At 41.4% G+C, this 26015-nt stretch overlaps 1 protein-coding gene across 1 annotated transcript in view; it reads left to right on the forward strand.

Annotated features, from left to right (window-relative positions):
• The first annotated feature begins 21877 nt into the window (after positions 1-21877).
• hpse2 (heparanase 2) overlaps positions 21878-26015 on the forward strand; it is a 301179-nt gene continuing 297041 nt past the window's right edge. Inside the window, exons 1-3 of the mRNA XM_048609227.1 lie at positions 21878-22185; positions 23968-24125; positions 24966-25127. Of these exons, the coding sequence (XP_048465184.1) occupies positions 21902-22185; positions 23968-24125; positions 24966-25127 (604 nt within the window). The 5' untranslated portion in view covers positions 21878-21901. The remainder of the gene's footprint in view (positions 22186-23967; positions 24126-24965; positions 25128-26015) is intronic.

A 26015-nucleotide genomic window follows, 5' to 3' on the forward strand; every position in this document is an offset into this window, starting at 1 on the left:
ACACCGTCTCCATTTCTAGCTCCGCCCCGCCCGTTCACCACATCGCCCCGCCCACTCCACCGTTGCGCCGTCTCCATTTCTAGCTCCGCCCACACAGCGCTTGGCCCCGCCCATTCCCCATTCAGCACGTAAAGGAGGGACGTTACGTTATTTTTTTTAAAGTTTCATTCACTTTTTCAAAATGATCATGCTTTCAAAGTGGAAACATATCTGATACATATCTACTCAATAAAATAAGTAATTTATCTAATATCATGTGTAATTTACACATTAAAGATGTGCCATTTGGGACTGTAAAAGATACAGACAACAGGAACATGATAGCTAGAATTTACATCGCAACTTTAATAGAGAAGGGGGTTCGTTGCTCGGTTGGCTGGTTAGTGATGCCTATAGCGCAGGTTCAATTCTTGCACCGGCTGAGGTTACCATGAAGGACTCTCCTTCTCAACCTCTCCCCTCGCCTATGGTCATTTTACTTTACCTTACAGAGAAATAGTGACACAAACGTTTTCATAAATTATGCAGACTCTAAGCTAAAGATGCAGAGAATCTATCATTGAAAGCTTTCCCTGACGTGGTTTTAATAGAGCAACATAGAAAGGACACTATGTACAGTTTTGATCTCCTTATTTAAGAAAGGATATAAATGCATTAAACAGCTAAGAGCAGGTTCAGTTAATGTGGGGTTTATCTTTTAAGAAAAAGTTTGACAGGCTGAGCCTGTATCCATCGGAGTTTAGATAAGTAAGAGACGATCTTATTGAGAGTCTTGACTGAATGGATGCTGAAAGGATGTACCCCCTTGTGGGAGAAACAAGAACATGTGGACACCATTTAAAAATAAGAGATCTTTCATTAAAGTTAGAGATGAAAATAAATATCTTCTCGCAGAGGGTTGAATCTTTGGAACTATATTCCCCAGAAGGGGTGAAGGCAGAGTCAGTGAAGACTTTTAAGGCAGACTAACTGAGTCAAAAGTTACCAGTGGTAGGCAGGAATGTAGAGTTGAGCTCACAATCAGATCAACCATGATGGTGGAGTAGGTTTGAGGGCCCGATTCTCATATTCATTAGTGAAAAGAGAGGGAACTGGAAAGGTGGAGGAGCTTATGCAGAGAAATCCAGAACTTGCTGTTGAAGCAGCCGATAACACATCCAACAATAGTTGGGCAAAGGGAAAGAGGGGTCTACAAAAAGCTGGAGTCAGCGAATCAAAATATTGGAAGAAGGGTGATATGATTGGAAGAAGCTACATAAGTAGGGTGGCATAAGACCATGACAGGGTTTATAGTTTTTGATTAAAATTTTAAATGCATGGTGTTGGGGTACTGGGAGCCAATATAGGTTAATAAGGATAGGGATGATTAGGATATCTTCCACAATAAAATATGGATAACAGAGTTTTGGAGGAGCAAAGTTTATGGAGAGTATCAGTTGGGACGTGGAGTGTGGAAGTGACCAAATCATGGACAAGGGAGTGAGCAGCAGATGATCCGCAGTAAGGTGATGCTACACAGATGGAATTATGGATTATTTATGATGGAGCCAAGTTAATGTTGGAAACTCAACACAGGATCCATTCAGCAAATGGGTTAATGAGCATAAATTTATGAAGATGTGGGAGAAGCAGTAAGAGTTTGAATAATTAAGTTGAATATGAACAAAAGCATATACTAGAAATTTCAGTATCAAGTAAGCCGATGCAGAGATGAATATGGTGCTGAGCAGGCAGTAGACTTTAGGAGGATACGGAGTCATTCATGTCTTTCGACAATATTACCCGAGGGCAGCATATGGGTAAAAAAATGGGAGGTGAGGTCAAGAATCGGCCCTGGGGGACTTCAGAGGTGACAGTGAGAGGAAAAGCCATTGTCGGAGATTTCCGAGAGAAAGATCAAAGAGGGGATAGTCACATAGGAGGTAATTTATGACTTGAAATCGGACAACACTGTTACAATAAATATTACAAATTCCTCACATCAGAATTCACTGTGATAACTAAGGATAAGTATGTTGAGGTTATCAAACCGAATAGGATATCAGTATTATATAGAATTAGATAAGTAACTGAGCTAAATTATTTAGAGTAGCGCTTAAAACATATTTCAGTGAGAGACAGCGAGAGAGAGAGAGGGAGACAGGCTTTTCAGCACAGCGGGGGTGAGTAGGGGAAAGGAATGTCAATTGCAGTATGGACTCCAGAGCGGCTGGAAAGTAAGTCTCTTTTGCAATAAAGATTTGAAGAGATAAGGGATTAAAGGTTAGAGAGAATAGTAAAGAGTTCTCGCAGATGAGGACCATCTAGAGTGTAATAAAGCTAAAAAACGTTAACTAACATGTAGGCTAAACGATGGCAGCTTTACTTAGTAACTAAACAAAGTGAGTATCAACAGCATATCCATGGAAGGAAATGGGATATTGGGCCCGTTAGTTAACCATAAAGTACAGGTTACACTGTTTGACATCAGAACTTTGCATAGTTTGAACAGGACAACTGTGAACAATGGAGAGAAGCCAACTCACAAGGCTTGATGAGTTCTTTGACACTGAAATTGTGCGCCAGTCTCATGGGACTGCATGTAACGGGCTGTATTCGTGTGTTTCTTAATAAAAGGTGTTAAACAAACTTCTCTGTTTTTCCCAATCCTTGAATTTATACTGAGGTGAATAGTAATGAGTATCTTAAAAATTTAGCAGTAAGTACAGTGTAAAAACAAACAGATGAAAAACTATTGGAAAACAACAGTAGGTGCTGTAGAAACTCTCTGTGGAGAGAAATAAAGTTAAGGTTTCAGGTCAATGATCTTTCATCAATATTGGTAATATGCCAAGTTTTAACAAAGGAGTAGGTACAAAACATGTTCGGCCAAGCGGTCTTCTTCTACACTGTAAAATTCCATAATTCTACAAGTCCAGAATTTTGGATGAACTGAAGTTTCTAAAATTACCAATGGGCAGTATATAGATGAGAAATGGATAGATAGAAGGACAGATCATTGGAATACTTCAAAGGTGCAGCATGGTAATTTCTGTTTTATCTCTAATTCGTTTTCAGGTCAGCAAACTGCAATATTTACACCATTTTTCCTCTTTCACAAATGCTAGTTGACCTGCTGAATATTTACTCCAGTTTCTGTTTTTATTTCAAACAACTGCAGTATTTTGCTTTGGTTTCAGTAATTATATTGTAACTGCATGTTCCTTGGAGTATTATATAAAGATGTTTTCTTTCTTACACTTTTGTATCAGGCCCACTGTGTGACTCCAGCAAGTTTTTGTCACAAATCATAAATTAACTGTAAACTTTTACTATTTTAAGATACAAATTTGTATATACGGTTCACTTAAAGCTGCTGTACAAAACAACATCAGTGGATGGAGCTATAAGAAGAAACAGTGGAAAGGATGGAGAAAATTTGTTTAATAAACAGACATTATTGTATTCTGGTTTGTCTGTAGGTGTTCCTAAGTCTCACAAATCTCAAACTTGGTCATGAACTTCACATTAATTAGTGTAGCTCAGCCATTTCAATAAACACTTCATTTGTGTACCTAGCACAATCCACTATTACCAATTATCACAAAGCCATCAATCAGTACTTAACTCAACAAAAACTTCAATTAAAAATCAATAGTCAACAAATGACTAACTACCAATAACAAACAGCAGAAGGGGACTGATAAAATAATTTTAAATATTGTGTTTTGAGAATATCTTTTTGTAACTGCCTTGCTTTATCTACAGTCCAGAAATAAGGTTTATCTTGTTAAATAGGAAAAAAAATGACAGAACAATTTCATATTCTTACACATTAAGCCAATAGCAATTTTTGTGCTTAAAGTTCTTTTAACAAGATGTTGTATCAGTCGGTTATACCACTGAAAATCTTGAGCATTTGATTTCAATGTGCTTCTAAAACTATTGCTGTAAAATAAAGAACATTGACAAGGTAGCAGACTACACTTTTACAATTGACAACAGGGCTGGTCATTCAAAGAACATGCCAGCACTACTTATTTGTTGGTTCTGCACAGCAGACAGGCAGACTTGGTTTTGAATTGTGGCAGAAATGTGTGGTTATATAGATGTGAACAAATGTGCATTTGTCCTCACACCATTGCTATACATGGGGTTTGTCTTAGCTTTGCAGAGGTTAGTAATATGCTCATACAAAGTAGTTCCACTTCACAGTTATGTGATCACATCAATCACAGATTGATGATCTGACTTCAATACGTTGGACTAAGTGTAACAACTTCCAGCCTTTTACCTGTCCAAAAACTTTGTGCTTCCCCACATCTGGACCTGGGCACATTTCTGATTTCCACCCTTCCTTGATTTGATTTGATTATTGTGACATGTACTGAGATACAGTGAAAAGTATTGTTTTGCATGCTATGCAGGCAAATCATACCTTACATGAGTATTGAAGAGAGTACTGAAGAGAATGCAGAACACAGGGTTACGGCTACAGAGAAGGTTCAGAGGAAGACCAACTTTAATATATGAGAGGTCCATTCAAAAGTCTGAAAGCAGTGGGGAAGAAGCTGTTCTTGAATCTGTTGGTACATGTTTTCAAACTTTTGTATCTTCACTGATGTTTTCAATCTCTCCCTCCCACAAGCCAAAGTCCCTACCTTCTTCAAGAAGACCACAATCATCCCCATACCCAAGCAAACACATGCAGTGCACTTTAATGACTACTGCCCAGTGGCTCTGACTTCAATAATCATGAAGTGTTGCGAGAGGCTGGTCATGGTCCACATCGATCCCCCACAATTTGCCTGCCAACATAATAGATCCACAGAGGATGCCATATCCCAAGGCCTGCACTCATCCCTGGAGCATTTAGACAACAATGACGCCTATGTCAGACTCCTGCTCATTGACTACAGCTCCATCTTCAATACCATTATCCCCCCAAGACTGATCTCAAAACTGTGTGACCTTGGTCTCAGCTCCACTCTCTGCAATTTGACCCTCAGCTTTCTGACCCATAGGCTGCAATCTGTGAGAACAGGCAACTGCATCTCCTCTACAATAATACTCAACACTGCACACCACCCACCAAGCACGCATCCTCAGCCCCCTACTGTACTCCCTGTACACCTATGACTGTGTTGCCAAATTCCAAACAAACGCCATCTACATGTTCGCTGACGACACCACCATAGTAGGACAGATATCTAACAGCGACGAGTCAAAACACAGAAGGGAGATAGAGGGCTTGGTGATGTGGTGCAATGAGAACAAACTGTCCCTCAATGTCGGCAAACTAAAGAGCTGATCATTGATGTCAGAAAGAAAGGAGGAGAACACGGCCCCACCTAAAGCAACGGAACTGAGGTTGAGAGAGTGAAGACCATCAAGTTCCTCAGAGTGACAATAACCAATGACCTGTCCTGGACTTCCTACATAAATGCAACAGTCAAGAAGGCACAGCAACACCTCTTCTTCCTCAGGCAGCTCAGGAAATTTGGCATGTCCACAAGGTCCCTTACCAATTTCTACAGATGCAGCAATGAAAGCATACTGTCCGGGTGCATTACGGCCTGGTATGGCAACTGCTCTACCCAGGACCATAGAAACTACAGAAGGTGGTGTGCACAGCCCAGACGATCATGAAAGCCAACCTTCCATCCATAGATTCTAGCTCCATGGCTCGCTCCCGCAGAAAGGGAGCCAACATCATCAAAGACCCATTGCACTCTGGTAATGATCTCCTACAACCTCTCCCATCAGGCAGAAGATACAGAAGCCTGAACCTATGCACCAGCAGATTCAGGACCAACTTCTTTCCAGCCGTTATCAGACTGTTGAATGGACTCTAGCCTCAAATAATGTAACCTGTATGCCTCTAAGTCCTTTTGATATGTACATCCTTTGCTTGCTGTGATCTGCCTGTACCGCTTATAAGTAAAACTTTTCATTGTATTTTGGTACACGTGACAATAAAATCAATCAATCAATCTGCCCTCCAGAAGACGGTGGAAGAGAGTACAAAGGGTGGTGGGAGGGGCTTTTGATTATGTTGTTTGCTTTCCTGAGGCAGCAGGAAGTACAGGCTGCATTCATAACTTTCTGTAATTTCTTGCAGTCTTAGGCATAGCAGTTGCTATACCAAGCCACGATGCATCCTCCATTGGTGTCTATGCGTGCCTTCAGCTGTCTAGGGGCCTAGCTTTGAAAATCACTACCATAACCAGTTCACCCACCTACTTCTCTCCACTGTTTTAAGACATGCTTAAAATCTATCTCCTTGACCAACCTTTCAGTCCATCTCATGATGCAGTTCAATGAATGAAAATGCACCTGTGAAGTATTTTGAAATGTTTAAATATGTTAAGCTCCATTATAAATGCACCTTGTTATTATACAGAGAGTGGTATAATTGATAAAATAATGCAGATGCTGCAGATGTGCAATAAAAAACAAAATGTGCTGGAGAATCTCAGCAGAGACGAACAGTAAACATTTCAATTCAGAGATAGTAGGAACTGTAGATGCTGGAGAATCTGAGGTAACAAGGTGTAGAGCTGGATGAACACAGCAGGCCAAGCAGCATCAGAGGAGCAGGAAGGCTGATGTTTCGGGCCTAGACCCTTCTTCAGAAACATTTCAATTCCATTGACTCCTCTTCAGCACTGAGGAGTCATTGAACTGAAAACATTGACTCTGCTTTTCTCTCCATGGATACTGCCAGACCTGATAGAAGCATAAAGAATGACTGCTGGTAGAGTATAAAGATAATTAGAAAATATCCAGAAGCAACTGAGAATCCTTTTACTAGCCAATTATTTATTCAAAATCAGAAGCTGCTGTTTTCTTTTCAATTGAAACAAGCACCAAACTATTTTGGATGGCTCAAGGATTTACGCATGAACAATCATGTACAGGCATTATCACAACAGCTGGTCCTGTCTAGGTTCAAACTAAATGCCTGCTTTGAATATAAAAGGACTGAAGGTACAGGTGATCTGCCAACACCCATAAAATTGCACTCCACGTTTCATTAGGGGATCAAACACAAGGCTGGTGGAGCTCAGCACATCAGGACAAAAGATAATGCTGATGCATTTGAAAGCAGCATCAGCCAGACATGTTGAATCATGATGGTCCAGACATGACAGTACATCTCTAGCTCCATCTAAAGTCCTCAGTATCAAAGATGTCAGTCTTCTGCCAACTTGCTTCACTACATCTGGTATCAAGAAGTGGCTGGATACAGAGAAAAAAAAAACTATGGTCCCTGTCAATTACTGCCCCATCAGTCTATTTTCGATCATCAGTAAAGTTGTAGAAATTTCAACAACAGTGCTCAACTAACACGTGTACCCTATGAACCTATTCATGATGATCCATCAGTGCTATTTGACTCAAGACCTCATTACAACCTTGGTCCAAAAGCAGAAAAAGCTGAATTCAAGAGGTGTCACGAGAGAAGCTGCTCTTCACATCAAGTCAGCATTTGATGGAGTGTAGCATCAAGGCTCCTAGCACACTGAAGTGAATGGAGACTTGAGTAAGCCCCCTTCTCACCTCACACACCTTCCTAAATCATTATTCCTTCTCAGTCTGTGGGTCAAAATCCTGGAACTCCCTTCCTAAAAGCACTGTTGGTGTCCCTAAACAGAAGTGGTTCAAGAAGCAGTTCACCACCATTATCTCTGAGGTAGTTAGAGATAGTCAGCCAAGCCAGCGAAGCCCACTTCCCCTGAACAAATGTGAACTATAAAGCATTCAAGACAAAGTAGTTCGCTTGATAGCCAGTAGACAGTGGCAGCTGTGTGTACCGTTTACAAGATGCAATGCAGTAACTCATCAAAACTCCTTCTATAGCACCTGCCAAATCCATGACTTCTATCACATAGAAGGATACCTCATAGATGCATGAGAATACCACCACTTGTAATTCACCTAAGAACCACACAGCATCCTGACGTGGAATGATATTGGTATTCCTTCACAGAAGCTTCCTCCTTAACAGCATTGTCAGTATACCGAGACTGCATGGGCCACTGTAATTCAAGAAAGCAACATCTTGTCAAGGGCAATTAGGGATGAATGATCACCTTGCCAGCTGTGCTTATATCTTATGAATGAATAGAACAAAACTTCATTCATTCAATCTCTTGACTGTAAACTCTCAATAAAATATTTTGAACTCCAATAGATCATGATTGACAACTTCAGAATAATAGTCCTCCTTTCTACTAAAACAAAAAGAAAGACTATGGCTGCTGAAATTTTCAAATAACAACAGAAAACACTAGGAAATGCTCAGTCAGGTCATGACTGTGGGGAGGCAACTGGAGAATGTTAGACTTGGAATGAAGCAAGGAGTGGCTGGTGACAGCATCACTTTTTGTAAGTTTTGCTTTAACAGGAATGAGAACCGACCTCAATTAAACATGAATTAACAAGCCTATGATTTTTCAAATAAAATGTAAAGTTTACTTTAAATAATCAATAATCACAAGCACCAGCCTCACTCCCTGCAGACATGTGACTCCACATAGCCAGTGGTTCTACAATATACTGTCCTTTATTCACACAGGATAGGTGATGGCCTGGTGGTATTATCGCTGGACTGTAAATCCAGAGATATGTTCTGGGCGACCTGGGTTCAAATCTCTGCCATGGCAGATGGTGGAATTTGAATTCAATAAATATCTGGAATTAAGAATCTAATGATGACTGTGAATACATTGCTGATTGATGAAAAAACCTATCTGGTTCACTATTGCCCTTTAGGGAAGGAAACGGCCATCCTTACCTGACCTGGCCTACATGTGACTCCAGACCCCCAGCAATGTGGTTGACTCTTAACTGCTCTCTGGGCAATAAATGCTGCCTAGCCAGTGACACCCTCATCCTATGAATGAATAAAGAAAAAAATCATGATTTGTCAAGAATCCTATTTGACAACAGCTTCCGTCTTTGAGTATTACATGTATAATTGTCATCCACAAGGCACAGTTTCACAAACTGTCTCTTCATCAGATCACAACACTCCTGATGATATAGCTTTCCAGAGTTCTTTTCATCTGACCACCCAATGACATGTCAGGTTATGGCTTGGCTAAATTCTGGCAAAACACCAAACTCTTCAGTATCACAAAGCTATTCCCAGAGTTTTCCAGATTTTAGACCTTTTTTTGGCCAGCTCAAACATTGTCTCCATGAGTTCCTGTCTCTTTCTCTGCCAACCAGAAACATTGACCTCTTTGCAAAGAGCATTGATGGTTACCCCGACAAGAATTCTGTTCCCCGTGTTTTATTTCTGTCAATTTTCTCTTTGTGAATGCAGTTGTATGCTGGCCACTTTCACCCTCCAGCTCTTCTGCTTGAAGCTTTATCAATTATGTTTGGAACGAACCACTAGAATCTTGTGGGTGAGATGGAGGGGCACTACCAATCTTTTTTTCTATATTTACTCTAAAGGTTTTTTTGATAAGGGAGGAAATACTTGTGAGTCTTAACAAGAAGAGGAAATGGATTGTAATTGGAGCCACTTCGGAAAGAAATGCTGAAATCAAATGCAAAGTGTTGGGATATGACATTTTCCAAATAATGTTTTGTAGAATGGAACTTTATGATAAATGAAACAAGTGAATATATGGAGACAAGTTTAAATCTTTACCAAAAAAAAACAACCTTGGAACTGTCACTTCCTATTGGAAGGTTTTCTCGAATCTAGGGGCTCAGAAAATGGAAACTGAAGGAAGTTTGTAAATTTTCTTAACACTTATAGACAGAATTTGTATGAAAGACGATCACTTAAATGCATGTGAGGTATGGTCAGACTTTGTTAAATTTAGAAAGCAGGATAGATATTTCATACGAGAATAAGTAATGGAATTTGACAGATTATGCACGATTGCAGAAAATCTTTTTCAAGATTCCTGATTCAGTGTTTGCCTTTAAATTGCTGGGTAGTGCTAAGGGTGTCAAATATGGATAGATTCAGTATTACTTGGAGTTAGATTTTTCAGAAGGAAACACTTTTGAACAGATGTTGGAAAAATGTTCCTGAGAAAATATTAATTTACTTCAACTTTCATGGCACAAGTGGGGCGTTCGGCTTTAAAGCAAAAAAAGTGAGGATTCAGTAGTAGGTGACATTTCATTCAGGAATGTGGTGCAACCTTCATAGAATCCCAACAATGTTGAAGCAGACCATTCAACCAATCAAGTCAACACCAACCCTCCAACAAGCATTGCACCCAGACCCACACCCCTCTCCTATGCCTGCATTTCCCATGGATAACCCACCTCAACCATAACATCCCTGGATGCTATGGGCAAGCCATCTAACCTGCACATCTTTGGACTGTTGGAGAAAACCAGAGCACCCAGAGGAAACCCACAGAGATACAGGGAGAACATGCAAACTCCATTGGGTTGCTCTCTCGCGAGATGAGATGACCGATGGTAATTTAACCTGAGGTTCATCGCAACTCAGGCAAGGGGTGAGCTTGAGAAGGCAACTTTAGTATTGAGCAAATACTAAATAAAAGAACCACAGATGCTGTAAATCAGGAACAAAAACAGAAGTTGCTGTTAAAGCCCAGCAGGCCTGGCAGCACCTGTGAAGAAAAAATCAGAGTTAACGTTTCAGGTTCTGTGGAAGGGTCACCAGACCCAAAACATTAACTCTGATTTTTTCTTTACAGATACTGCCAGACCTGCTGAGCTTTTCCAGCAACTTCTGTTTCTGTTTAGTATTGAGCTGGTGGTCTATGAAAATGGCAAATGAAACTGGATGTGGAACATGACAAGACAAATGTTTTTATTAATACAATATTAATGACATCAGGAGATACAAGCTTAAAGGTAAAAATGACTAATTGATTTAGAACTACATCAACAGTTTGCCCATCCATTTTTCACAGGTTGAAAATCCTGATAAAAGATGCAGGGATGAAGAAAAGTAAGTACACTAAACATACAGAAGCTATCAGTGATAATGGTGATAAATGTAAAAGAAAAGAGCACCATAATGGCTTGTAATGAGTCTCCCATCAGCATTAAAGATGTTGCATGAATGGACTTGAATGTATGAGACAAGGAAACTTTGGTGACATGTCAAATAGATTTAGCTAGCCCACAACTATGGGAGGCGATGGCCTAGTGGTATTATTGCTGGACTGTTAATCCAGATAGCATTCTGGGGACCCTGGTTCAAATCCTGCCATGGCAGGTGGTAGAATTTGAATTCAATAAATATCTGGAACTAACAATCTAACAATGACCATGAATTGATTGTCAGGAAAAACCCATCTGGTTCACTAATGTCTTTTAGGGAAGGAAACTGCCATCCTTACCTGGTCTGGCCTACATGTGACTCCAGACCCACAGCAATGTGCTTGACTCTTAACTGCCCTCTGGGCAATTAGGCATGGGCAATAAATACTGCCCTAGCCAGCAACACCCTCATCCTGTGAATGAATTAAAATATATATATAGCATAGAAAGAAAAATGACTGTGGACCAGATGATGGATTAGGACAATGGCTAAATTCCTAACTGGTAATCATAGAATCCCTACAGTATGGAAGCAAGCCATTTGGCCCATCAAGCCCACACCAATCCTCCAAAGAACATCCCTACACCAATCTATGCATCCCTGGACACTATGAGCAATTTAGAACAGCCCGTCCACACAACCTGCACATTTTGTTTCCATGGGAGGAAACCAGAGTTACCAATGGAAACCCATGCAGACACAAGCAGAATGTGCAAACTCCACAGAGACAGTCACCTGAAGCTGGAATTGAACCTGAGTTCCCAGTGCTGTGAGGCAGTAGTGCTAACCACTGAGCCACCATGCTGCCCTTTAATGGTGGAGTTTGTGAAAGAAATCATGGAGTAAAAGATGAGAAGCTTCATGAAACCTGAGCAGAACTACCAAATTACAAACTAATATCTGCCCTGGCGTTGGCAATCGTACAAAGAACAATTTTAATGCTTGAGGACGACAGTCCATATCAGTTGCTTTTTGGATAAAAACCAAAAGTTCCTTTGTTCACAAATGGTCATCTTCCAGCTGAGGAATTGACTGCAATTAGATTAGATCAGCTTTTTTCTGAGGAACTGAATGTCCTGGAAGCAGGGAGAAGGGCATTCAGCAAGGCTGGGGTTTCAGAAATAAAGTTGGCGAGCCTCACGACATCATATAAGGCCATCAGAAATGAACACATTTAACTGGGGAGCACTGGCAGTGGGACAAGAGGGTTAAGACTGAGGAAGTTAATAAATTCTCTCCACAGAATAAAAGATATGCGCCTTGGCTTCAACATCTCCAAGTGGCTTGGAAACTATTAAAATATCTGGTGTCTAGATTAATATCAGGTGGTCCATCCAGTTTTACTATGATTTTAGTTTTCCATAAAAGTTTAATATAACTGAATAGATTGCTAGGTCATTTCAAATGGCAATTAAGAGTCAGCCACATTGCAGTAGGTCCAGAAATACACAGGTCCAGGCCCAAGAATGGTAGATTTCCTTCTCTGAGGGACATTAGATGAACCTGAGTTCATGAGGTGAAGGACAGCAGAAGTATAATCGACTGAAACACTGACAAACAGCCTAACAGCATTGGTAATTCTTATTGCGATGTTCTCATTTCATCAATGAGCTCATGTCTAATTTATGTCTGCTAGTATTGTTGTTGTAACAGGAAAAGATTCTGATATGACTCACAGGTTTGATGAGTTTAAAGACTTCCTCATATCTTAAAATTTTTTAAATCTTAAAAATGACTTGTCTGTATGTAGAGCTGATTTCTATAATTCAGGAGAGAGTCTATGTTGCACATATGCTGCACACATGATAGGACACAATGGGTTACCACAGAATGAACTACAGAATCAACAAACCCATAGTCACATAGGTGAGTTATATAAAGTTGACTTCATGATGTTTCTTTCTTCAGTTGAACACAACATCTCACTGTGCAGCTATACATGTGCAACTGATACATTAATTACACTCAGTTAATTAAACTTAAGAAATCCTGTTTTGAAGCAGCAACTTTGATGCCTGGGTTCCTAATGGCTATTATAGTGGCATTGATCAATGTGGAACTGAATACGAGGGAGCAGGATTGATTGATTTGTTGTCATGTGTACCGAAGTACAATGAAAAGCTTTGTTTATGAGCAGTACAGGCAGATCATAGTAAGCATGAACATACAGATCATAGGGTGAAAAAGAACTTGGACAGAGACATACAGGCTACATTGCACAGGGCGTGCACTAGACAACATTAGCAAGATCAGCATTATTTGAGGTCCATTCATCAGTCTAATACCGGCAGGGAAGAAGATGTTCCTGAACCTGCTGGTGCGTACATTCAAGATTCTGTACTTTCTGCTTGAATGGAAGAGGTTGTAGGAGAATATTACTGGGGTGCAAAGGGCCTTTGATGATGTTGGCAGCCTTTCCAAGGCAACAGGCCATGTAAGTGGGATCCATGGATGGAAGTTTGGCTTCTGTGATGGTCTGGGCTCTGCACACAACCTTTTGTAGTTTCTTATGATCTTCAGCAGAGCAGTTGCCATACCAGGCCATTATGCACCCAGACAGTATGTTTTCAATGCTGCATCTGTAAAAATTGGTGAGGAATCTTGTGGATATGCCAAATCTCCTGAGTCGCCTGAGGAAGAAGAGGTTGTGCCTTCCTGACCATTCCAGCACTTGAGAAGTCCAGGATGGGTTGTCAGTTATCATCACTCCTAGGAACTTGATGCTCTCCACCCTTTCAACCACAGCTCCGTTGAGGTAGATGGGGGCGTGTTCTCCTCCTTTCTTTCTAAAGTCAATGATCAGTTCTTTAGTTTTGCCAACAGTGAAAGGGTTGTTTTTTCATTGCATGATGTCGCCAAACCTTCTGTCTCCTTTCTGCAATCTGACTTGTCATTGTTTGATATCCATCCTACCACTGTGGTGTCATCAGCAAACATGTCGATGGTGTTTGTTCTGAATTTCGCAACACAGTTGCGGTATACAGGGAGTACAATAGGGCGCTAAGGAGGCATCCTTGGGGGGAGGGTGGCTCCAGTGTTGAATGTTATTGTGGAGGAGGTGCAGTTGTCTATGACCATTCGTAAGATACCAAGATTTGATCCATCATTGACGTCCTTTGAGCTGATCTCGAAAAGGTAATAATAGGGACCTTGCAATCAGTCTGAACATTTCTCAGCTAGGCAAAGGGTGAGGAAACTGGCATGAGTTGTTTGTTTCTGTTCACTATTAGCTGACTGCTAATGGAGCTGTACCTCGAGTTTCTTCAGAAAGAGTTGAAGACTTTATTTTCTGTTGTTGCATGAGGGTTGTCACACCTATTGTATGAAGGCAGATCACAGAATCATTAAATCTTTCTGATCACAATTATATACTGAGCAGAATGTGTTTAATATTAAACAGTATCAGATACAAGTCAAAGCAAAATATCATTTGGGTTTCTTCCTATCTCCCATTAGAGCTTTCTAAGGCTTGCCTTATCTAGGCTGAAGATTGCATCAAGAAGTCATTATGTAACAATTTACTGGCAATAATTGCAGCACTCCAGTAGAACCATTATCTCATAATAGTTTTGATGATCCGGGAGAAATTGCTTTAATTATGCTTTGTTGAGGTTGGTTGGCTTGCCAAGCTGGTTTGTTGTTCCACAGATGTTTCGTTACCATGCTTGGTAACATCCTCAGTGCAGCCTCTGATGAAGCGTCGGTGTGTTTTCCCGCCTGGTTTTTAAGCTCTGGGGTCCATTGCGATGGATTGCCTCACTTCCGGGTTTCCTCCATAGTGGAATGTATATGAGGTCGAGTTCAATGTGTTTATTAATAGCCTGCTTCGTGGAGTGCCATGCTTCCAGGAATTCTCGTGCTTGTCTCTGCTTAGCCTGTCCCAGGATCTTGGTGTTGTCTCAGTCGAAGTCATGGTTCTCCTTGTCCATGTGGATTGAGATGAGTGAGTATTGGCCGTGTCTTTTTGTAGCCAATTGGTGTTCATGTACTCTTGTTGTTAGTTTCCTTCCTGTTTGTCCGATGTAGTGTTTCTCGCAGTCTCTGCAGGGGATCTTGTAGATGACATTAGTCCTGTCCATGGCGGGGAGTGGGTCTTTAGTTCGGGTGAGCACTTGTCGTAGGGTTGATGTGGGCTTGTGTGCCACTCTGATGCCCAGCGGTCGTAGAAGTCTTGTGGTGAGTTCTGACATGTTCCTGATGTAGGGTAGTGTGATGAGTGTGTTGGGGCATGTAGAATCTTTCTGATGCTGTTCCTGTAGGCATCTCCTGACCCAGTTCGTTGGATATCCATGATCCTTGAACACTTGGAAGAGGTATTCCTCCTCCTCTTGACGTAGTTTCATGTTGCTGCAGTGTGTTGTTGCCCTTTTAAATAGTGTTCGCATGCAGCTTTGTTTGTGTGTGCTGGGATGGTTACTGTTGAAGTTCAATACCTGGTCTGTGTGTGTGGCTTTTCGGTGTACTTTCGTTTGCAGTTCCCCATTTGTCTTGTGCTCTACCATGATGTCTACCCTGACTCTCTGAAATCAGAAGCCATTTAACCAAAATATTAATTTGGCCAATGTTACCATCAGTGCAGAGGCAGAAGCCTGAGAAAATGTATTAAAACAGTAGCGGTGGAAAAATTGTTTTATTTATTCCAGCAGGAGTGGGAGAAGTGATAATTAAAGTACAAGGGAAAGAGAATTTTTTTATGGAGTTGTAATGTTCAGAAATAGCTCTTAAAGCTTCTGAGCAATAGATTTTTGTTTCTTTACATAGCTCAGTATCAGTAGGTGACCAATTTTATACAGGATTGCATAAAGAAATCAAACAGACAAGCTGAACCTTTATAATTACAGCAGCAGAACAACCTAGATCTTACAGAGGTATGAACAGGCATAGGAATGCACAGGAAATTACATAGGTCATTAAAAATTTCCGAAGACAACGTAAGAGGAAGAAAATATTAAAATGGGAGAACAGAGATCCTGAACCGAATTGTTCAAACTGTAAAGTAATTGTTTTGCCCACTTTTGTTTTCCTTTTATTCATCTTCACTTGGTTTTTTTTATAACTGCAAAAATATTATCCCTCTTTATAGTCTAGCCCATAGTCCTGAAGGCGCTAACTTGAAACAAGACACAGTTCCACGGCCATCTCTTACTAGGCAATTGGGAACAAAAACAGAAATTGCTGGAGAAACTCAGCAGGACTGGCAGCATCTGCAGGGAGAAAGCAGGAATAATATTTCAAGTCCGGTGACTCTCCATCAGAAGAAGAAGACAGTTCTAAAAATGCTAAATCAACCAGCAAAAGGAATAAAGTAACTAGTACTGGGGAAAATATATCAGGAAAACAGATGTGGCTAGAAGCTGACAAGTCCACTGGACCTAATGGATTGATCCTAGAATACAAAGGGTCATAGCTTCAGAGTAGCACTGGCAGTAAGTACCAAGAACCTTTTACAAAAGACCCAGCGGATTGGAAAACTGCAAATGGAACACGCTTATTCAAAAGTGAAGGGAGACAAAAGTAGGTAACTATAGGCCAGTTAGCTTAACAAGTGTTAGTGTCTATTACAAAGGGTTTTATAGTAGAGAATTTACAAATGCATAATATAATCAAGTAAAGGCATTATGACTTCATGAAGGGGAAATCTTGCTGACAAAATTATTTGAATTTGTTGAAGCATTAACAAGCAGCATAGACAAAAGGAATCTGTAGATAAAGTTCAATAAAGCTACATAAGGCTGCTTCATAAGATAAGAACCTATGGGGATAGTGTACCAGCATAGCTAGAGGATTAGTTAACTAATAGAAGTCAGACAGAAGTGATAAAGGAGGCATTTTCAGCAATCTGTTCCTGGTGGACTGCCATAAAGATCAGTGGTAGGGCTATAATTATTTTCAATGTATATCAATGACTTGGATGAAAGAAGTGAAAGTACCATTGCTAGGTTTGACGGAAAAATAGACGGGATGGCAAATGGTGAAGATGACAGAAAGAGTCCTTAGAAGGATACAGACAGGTTAAGTGAGTGGGTGAAAACTTGATAGATGGAATATAATTGGGAAAATGTGAGGTTATTCAATTTGGCAGGAGGAATAGAGGAACTGCCTATTATCTAATAAAGAAAGACGCAGAAAGCTATGGAAAAGAATGATTTGTGGTCTTCGTGCATGAATTACAAAAATAGGAGTTTGGTGGGTAATAGGGAAGGCACGTAGAATGTTGGCCTTAATTTCATTGGGAATGGAATATATAAAATAACAAAAAAACACAAAGAATGCTAGAATAACTCAGCAGATCTGGCAGTATCTGTGGTGAGAAAAGCAAAGTTAACATTTCAGGTCTAGCATGACCTTTCTTCAGACCTGTCAGACCTGCTGAGTTTCTCCAGTATCTGTGTTTGTTTCAGATTTCCAGCATCCGTGGTATTTGCCTTTTACTAAAATAGGATGGCTTTGCTACAACTATATAAGGCTTTAGTCAAACTATACCTGGAAAATGTGAATAGATTGGTCCCCTTATTGAAGGAGCGATATATTGACATTGGAGGCAGTCCAGAGAAGTTTCATTAGATTGATACTGAGTATGGAGGGATTTTCTTCTAAGGACAGGTTGAGTAGGTTAAGCCTGTGCTCATTGTGGAAGGATACAAGGCAACCTTATTGAAATTTAGAAGACACTTGGGTGGAGCAGGGATTGGGAGGGCTTGGTGTTGCTTGCAGGTTCAATGCGAAATGTTGTTTCCCCTTGTGGGAGACTCCAGGACCAGACAGCATAATCTCAAAATAAGAGGTCGCCTAGTTAAGACAGAGATGAGGGGAAGCTTATTTTTCTCACAGAGATAGTGAATCTGTGGAATTATTTACCGCAGCGGGCTGTAGAGACTCGGTCATTAAGTGTATTGAAGGCTGGGACAGGCGGATTTTGAATCAGAAATTGCTGGAAATGCTCAGCACGTCTGGTAGCATCTGTGGAGAGAAATCAGAGTTAATCTTTTGGGTCCGGTGACCCTTCCTCGGAACCCAAATTGGATGCAAAAGGTCAACTCGGATTTCTCTCCACAGATGCTGCCAGATCTGCTGAGCATTTTCAGCAATTTCTGTTTTTGTTTCTGATTTCCAGCATTCGCAGTCCTTTCAGATTTCACTTAGATTTTAATTTGGAAAAAAATCAAGAGCTACAGGGAACAGGTAGGAAGGTAGAATTGAAGATTATCAGATCAAGCATGAGCTCATTGAATGGCATGGCACAGTTGATGGGCTGAATGGCCTATTTCTGCTCCTACATATTATGGTCACGTTAAAATGTAGAAGTTAGTATGGAATGATTAAGAATCAGTCCTGTGTTCACCGTTTCCTCTCATTGATTCTCGAAGGTTACTGAGGGCACATTGCAGTGACTGTGGGTAGGTCTGAGGCCAGTGAACACAGCATAGGCAATGACTGACCCTGTTACCTCCGAACCATTCAGCTTCTATTTCACACTGGGTAGTGAAATGAAGCTGCCATTTACACATATATTAGTGGGAATAAGAAAATATGTTATGGGAAATGGTCAAGGGGAGAAAATTTACTTTGCTTTCCCATTTATGAACGCTTGTTGACGTCAAGACATCAAACTGTATGAAACCAACATAAATGGAAAATGAATGAGAAAACTAGACTGAGAGTGAAAGAGAATTTTGTTTTATGTGGAGAAAGCTTGAAAAAGATGTTTTGTCTTTGGAGTCTCTGGACATATATACCCTGCAGTATATCAATTTCCATTGAAGTGCCAGGGGACTGCCTGAGTGTGCCGTGAAATTTTGTACAAAGGCAAGGAGTTTCTACGTATTTTCTGAAACTAGTTAAACCAAGATTAAACTAAAACTCGTGAAAATTAATCATCAAATTAAAAGTAAGATATTGGTTTTTTGACTCTAAAACACACGAACATTCTGAACGCAGGGGCCACGGGCAAAATTGAGATCTCCTGATAGTTTAAACCAGTGAACAAGTGGTAGCGATCGTACACTTTTGTGTTGAAATGAGACAAAACAAGCTAACGACAGGAGGAAGCACATCACAGTGGAACAAACTTTGCGGAAGTCTTTTTCATCAATTTCTCCTGGATCAAAAGGATCTTCATAAACCATCAATCCCAGGTTTCCCACTAACCCAGTAAATTTCAATTTACCCGACTTTGATTTTGCTCTGATCCTATTGAATTTCAATAAGGTATTGGTTGAGTCCAGTGTTTCGAATAGATTTAGAGCCATGAATAGTTAGAAATAGTTGAGTTGAGCCAGATTTTTGAACGTGTCGTTACGAAATGCACTTTAGCTTATTTAGTAAACCTCGCTAGTAAGACTGTAACCACAGTAAATGCAAATAAGTGTGACATTTATGAACAATCAATTCACGAGGTGGATGTGCCACAGAACTGTTTGCCTCATGGAAGTGTGCTTGTTACTGAAAGCGTTGGATTACAGCGCAGTCAGCTGCAGGAGCGCTGTAGCGTCCAGGAAGCGGCGCTGCTGGAAACATTTTGACTTTGAGAAACAGAGTAGGTACAAGCAAAATCATACTGACCCAAGTAGCACGCACAGAACGTGTGACAAGCAACAACTAATTGGACCTATATAGCATTTCGAACATAATCAAGCTTCCCCAAGGCGCAATATTAAATATTGACACTGAACTCCACAATTAGGACAGGCGATCAAAAACTTGGCCGAAGGGGTACACTTTAAGAAGCATCTTAACGGTGCGGCTGTGAACTTTTGAGAGAGAACTTCAGAGTTTGCAGCTTTGGCAACTGCAATTATGCCCACCAGTGGCAAAGTAATTCAATCGTGAATGATCAAGAGGCCAGAGTCGGAAGAATGGAGCTATTGCAGAAGGCTGTAAGGTTGGAAGAGGCTGCAGACATAGAGTTAGGATCAAGGCCATGGGATGGATTTAAAAGGAAGAGGTGGAGAATTTTAAAACTGACGCTTTGCTTAACTCGGAGTCAATGTAGATCAGTGAGTATATGGGGATGATGGGTGACTGAATACTGACGCGAATTGGGGCTCAGATACCAACATTTTTATTGGCATCAAGTTTATGGAGGGTATGATATGGGAGATCAGCCATGGAATAGTCAAGTCTGGAACTAATGAAGGTACGGTTGAGAGGTACAGCAGCAAATGAACTGAACTAGAGACGAAACCAAGCAATGCTGCGGGGATGGAAACGGTTGCTCTTAGAAGTGACAGGAGAATGTTTAAATAACATGAGATGCCTCAAGTCATTAAAAAAAAACCCACAAAGCTCACCCAAAACACAGAACAAAACTAAATATGAAGAGAGCAATTGTAAAGGTCAACAAAATCCGAAACAGTGACTGGCCCCCAACTCTCAAAAAAGAAACTGGCCCAAACAATGGGATGTACACACAAGCCCGGAGACGCAGAACAGATTTAGCCAAATCAACGGATAAGTCCGCGAAGCAAGATTGAGCCATTAATATCAAGAATAAACCATGATCAGCTCTTTAGAGCCAACACAATTGTAGGATTATTTCCCAGCGAACTGAAACGGCGCAATAACGCCGTTGTAGAGAAATTAATACAGACGGGGTTATTGTTGAAGGCAACTTAAAGAGACGTGAAGCTCGACAAGAAATGAGAGTCTGCCTAGTAGTTAAATATACCTCCCCAAAACAAAGGAAGCAAAAATACAGCAAACCATCAATTCCCAGTTTTGGACTATACACCATTTATTAACAATAGATAAGGGGGTAGCACCCCCAAGTATTGTTCCAGCAAGTATTGGAGCAATGGGAACAAACACAGAAATTGGTGGAGAAAATCAGCAGGACTGGCAGAGAGAGAGACGGGGCAGAGTTAATGTTTCGGGTCCAGTGACCCTTCAGAATGTTAACTCTGTTTCTCTCTCTCCACAGACCTGCTGAGTTTCTGCAGCAATTTCAGATTTCCAGCCACCGCAGTTCTTTGTTCGATTTTATATATTGGGGCAGTGGGTTTGTTTAAGAGGGCACTTGGACTGATTTGGTAAAAATCAGATCTGTTGGGACCTCGGCGATGATTTAAATCTCCCCAGTATGTTGGTTTTGGTTGCAGTTTCCCTTAGGGTGTGTCGGTTGCGCTTTTTATTTGGCATTGGGGGCTAGATTAATTGAGGATATCTGGTCGGCATAGAGGAGTTGGACCGAAGGGTCTGTTTCCGTGCTGTACATCCCTATGACTCTTGTTCATTTGAAAATAACGGGATGTCATTGAACTAAACGGACGGTGGGAGCAAGATGTATGGCTCTATCAGTCAGATTCGGGGTTTGGAAAAGGGAGGGTTGATCTGCAAGTAACGGGCTTTATTTTGGTAAGCCCCACTTCCAGGATCTGATTTGCCCCCATCTCTCCTCTGGGCTGGGGTTGGCCTATTGAAGGCGATGGGGTAGAGAAGAAAGGGGGGCTTTTAGCTGAAGACTGGTCACCAGCGGGACAGTAACTGTGAAAGTCAACTGTGGTGAAGGCTCATTTTAAAGGGGCTTGAGGTGTGTGTGTGTGTGTGTGTGTGGGGTGGGGGAGATATGCTACTGGAGGAGGCTGGTCGAGATTGTGGGGTGGGGGTGGGGGGGGGAGAGGCGTGGAATTGTAAACCACGCCATCAAAACATTGTAAACCACACACACACACACACACACACAAACACAGAGGCAAGAACACGGAATAATTCAGTGCCATCTGCCGAGCATTGGGGGATTTTGATTCGATGTGATTGAATCGCACTCTCACATCCACCACCCGCACCCCCACCACCCCCCGCCCCCCACCACCCCCCCCCCCCCCCCCGCCTCTTTCCCTCTCTCTCTCGATCTCGCTGTCTACAACAAGGATGCCCAGAGTCTTACCTCTCAGGCAGCACCGCAGTCTCCCTGGGATCTTGCCAGTTTTGTGTTGCCTCGCATCTCTCCCGATCCTCGCCCACCTCTTGGTCGACACTCGAGTGGGAGAACGGAAAGCGGCGGGGAGAGGGACCAGGGGTCAGCCGAGAGACACCAGGACCCTGATCCTGCTGGATGTGAACATCAGGAGCTCGGTTCGGACCGTGAGCGAGAACTTTCTGTCAATCCAACTAGACCCTGCCGTGGTACATAATGGTTGGATCGATTTCTTAAGGTAAAAACACTTGGAACAGAGGAACGCGTGTTAATGCGCCTCCTAAAATCTCTCGGGTTAATAACGTGAAATCGACACGCTTTCATTTCCATTCGTTTCAATTTCTTTGTTTAATTTCAAAAGCGCGCGTTATCAAAAGCGGCCTGAAACTGATTGAGAATCCTTCCCCACTTTGTCAATTAAAACTAAACAACACCATCATTTCACTTCTGTTCAATTGACGTGCCGTATTTTATTTCCAATCTCGGCTGATCAAAGGGCAGTTTTATGGTCCGCTCCATTCGGACAAATGTAACTCTTAAAAAAAGCTCTGGGCAAGAACTGAAAGAACAAAAACAATAAATGAAGTCGCAACATTTTAACCTGTTGGTGCGATTTGTTTTAAAAAAACAAAAGCACGTTGGTCCAGAAAAGTGCCTCTCGATCTGATAAAGAGAAACCGGCATTTTTATTTTGTTTTAGAATCTGCAAAGTGCGGTTTCTGAAATTATCCCCAGTATGTTAAAAAAAAACTGCTATTTGCGCGCGGAATCGAAAAATAAATCATGTCCAAAGATCAGCCCGTCTTGTATTTTGTGCCGTTTATTTTGAAATTGAGACTTGCTTCCAGCTAGATGAAGCAGGGAAAAGAAGTGTCGAAAATTGTCAGAGCAACAATTTTGACAAATCTTAGTGGTAAATCTTGAGGGTTAGTTTCTCTCGGTTGTCTTGGGTTTTCCGTTTGGAGAATTTCGATTGCACAAACACACAAACACACACACATTCAAAGCAGCTGACTCCCTGAAACTCTGAAATGCAACTGAATGCGACATGTTAAAGGTACTGGCTGTGAGATCATGGGGGCCACTTCATGTTAATGTTGACACCGAAATCATATTTTTTTTTAAAGGTAAGAATCCAAACTGTGTTTAAAAACAGAATGGAATGCTGGAAATCTGAAATTTAAAAAAATGACAAGAAGGGTGTTCTGTACAAATCTTGCTGGATTCAAGACGTTAACTCTGTCTCCACAGATGATGCCGGATTCTCGGGTACTTTCTGCTATTGTTTATTTATTTGCTGTGTGTGAGAGTCCCATGCGTCATAAATTCTTTTTGGATTAGGATTTCGATTTCCAACCAGCCGGCCTGAGGTTGCATGCCATCAATGTTTAGACAATGTGACTGTCCCTATCTACATACACTAAGTGTAGCTGCTAAAACCATCCATTCTAAATACAAAAGTTTATCGACCTCACGCATTATTTTCACTGTGGCAAACGGTTTTAGCGCTGAGGAGGAAGCAGTTACAGCGACCCTTGTTGAGGGGGAGATCAATAGACCCTTCAACAGCAAATAAACCCGAAAAACATCCACTTTACAAAGGCTGGCCGCTGAACTTGCAGTCTCTATAATCCGAATCCAGGGCCTTACTATAGATGAGTTACAACAACCCCGAAAGCATTTTGCCCAGAAACATTCAAATTAACACTGCGAAGACAAGGCGTGGAGAGTTTCGAGAGAGAAAGAGCTGGAGGCTTTTAAACGCAGCAACTATTTAAGAATCATAGCAGGTGAGCTTTTCCAGCAATTCCTGTTTTTGTTTCTGATTTCCAGCATCCGCAGTTCCTTCGGTTTTGTATTTAAGAATCGGTCCTTTCTGTAACTTGTAACACACAGCTCACGGAGAAAGAACATGCCTGGATTGGGGGGGTCGATATTTCGCACTCAGGCAGCGAAGGGGAAAGGTTCAATGGTTTTCGAAAGGCAGAAAACTCGCTGAATTTGATGTGTGTGATTTCAGCTCCAAAAGGCTGGTAACACTGGCTCGAGGCTTGGCACCCGCCTTCCTGTGGTTCGGTGGCAAAAGGACGGATTTTCTACAGTTCCAGAATCATCGGAATCTGGCGAAGCACCGAGGAGAACTGGGACCAGATTACTACCTGAAAAACTACGAAGACGGTAGTTACATCTTTTTTTGATAGCGCTTTATACAATTGACGCTGACACTGCTTACACGGCGCCGAGATAGAAAATATCCTGTTAACAATTGGCACAAATACATAAGGGACAAATAATGTATAAAATATGCTTCAGGGTGTTGGACATTAATTATATCTGAAGGGTTTATCATAATTCGTAATTTATAATCATGGTATTTTGTATATTGTACAGCATAGGTGTTGTCAATCTATAATCTTTCTACATCCCATTGTTGTATGAACTCTATAAAATTTGTCACCATTAAATAACATTTCATGCGATAATTTGTAGCATAATTTCATGTACACCTGTTGCATGTCGAAATACTTCTGCTAAATCTGTAGTTGCAATTACAAATCGCACTATGTTAGGTGTCACTTTCTGTAGAAATATGTCTTTTTTTAAAACAAAACCAGAAATTGCCGGAGAAACTCCGCGCGAATGGCAGCATCAGTGGAGAGAGAGAAAGCAGAGTTAATATTTGGGACCCTTCTTCAGCCGAGGCAATTTCTGTTTTTGTTTCAAATCTTCAACATCCGCGGTCATTTCGTTACGTTTTTGTGTTGATTTTGGAAGACGCAACCAGGGTTATTTTTTGTGGGGACAGTGTGTCAGATTTGGGGATTCAATTACCGAGGGATGGCGGGATTTCGCACGTAAACGATACTTAATGTACAAAAAATGGAAAATTCCGGGTTCTGTGGACGAAGATTCTGGCTTTTGGAGGGCGAAAGATGGGGAGAAACGAGAAAATCTGAAGTGGCGATCTGGGCAGAATGTTCACATCTTTTTGCATCGCTTCTCTCTGTTACATCTCAGACATTGTCCGAAGTGACATCGCCCTGGATAAGCAGAAAGGCTGTAAAATCGCCCAGCATCCGGATATCATGCTGGAATTGCAGAGGGAGAAAGCTTCGCAGGTGCAGTTGGCTCTTACGAAAGAGCAATTTTCCAACACCTACAGCAACATCACAATAACAGGTAGGAAGATCAGACAGGGCCGAATTGGGGTGGCGCCCCAGGGAGAGATAGACCCTTCCTTTGAACGAAATCAGAAAGTGCTGGAGAAAATCAGCAGGTCTGGCAGCATCTGTGGAGAGAGAAACAGAGTTAACGTTTCAAGTCCAGTGACCCTTCTTTAGAACGATTGCAGGGCTTGGTTAGTTCACTTGTGAACATTAGTTTTATTTTTATGCAGAAATTCGATTCCTGCGCCAATTGTATTAATATCAGACAAGGACCCTCTTAGGGACTTTAGTGAAGCCAGAAGTAAAGGCACATTTTTAAAATAAAGCAAAACGAAAAATATTGCAGATGCTAGAGACCTGAAACAAGAACAGAAAATGCTGGGGAAACTCCGCAGATCTGGCAGCATCTGTGGAGAGAAAAGCAGAGTTAACGTTTCGGGTTCGATAGGAACTCTACTCGAGAACTTTGAAGAAGACTCGCAACCTTAATCCAGGTAGTAAAGGCAAATCTTTTAATTTGAGCAAACCGGTGGTTTGAACGAACGGCCACAAATTAAATCAAGCTGAAAGTAGCGAATGTCCAATTTGATTTTCAAAATTCCGCGGATTGTCGTGAGGACGTTGTGTGGAGCGTGCGATGTTTTAAATGCGGAGGAATTCAATGTATCGGCTTGCATTTTGCTAAGCGTGCGGGAAATCGTGTACTGCAACAGTTGTTGGTAGCGTTCTTGATGCTCATGTTGAACTAGTTGCCTGTAGTATAGCGGTTGCCCGCAGTATGTCTGGTGCTCCTGTCGCCTGTATTATACCTGCTGCCTGTAATATATCTGTTGCCTGTAGTACAGCTGTTGCCCGCAGTATAGCTGGTGCTCCTGTTGCCTGTATTATACCTGCTGCCTGT

The sequence above is a fragment of the Rhincodon typus genome, chromosome 20, assembly GCF_021869965.1.
Source record: "Rhincodon typus isolate 14 chromosome 20, sRhiTyp1.1, whole genome shotgun sequence".
In the NCBI taxonomy this organism is placed as follows: domain Eukaryota; kingdom Metazoa; phylum Chordata; class Chondrichthyes; order Orectolobiformes; family Rhincodontidae; genus Rhincodon; species Rhincodon typus.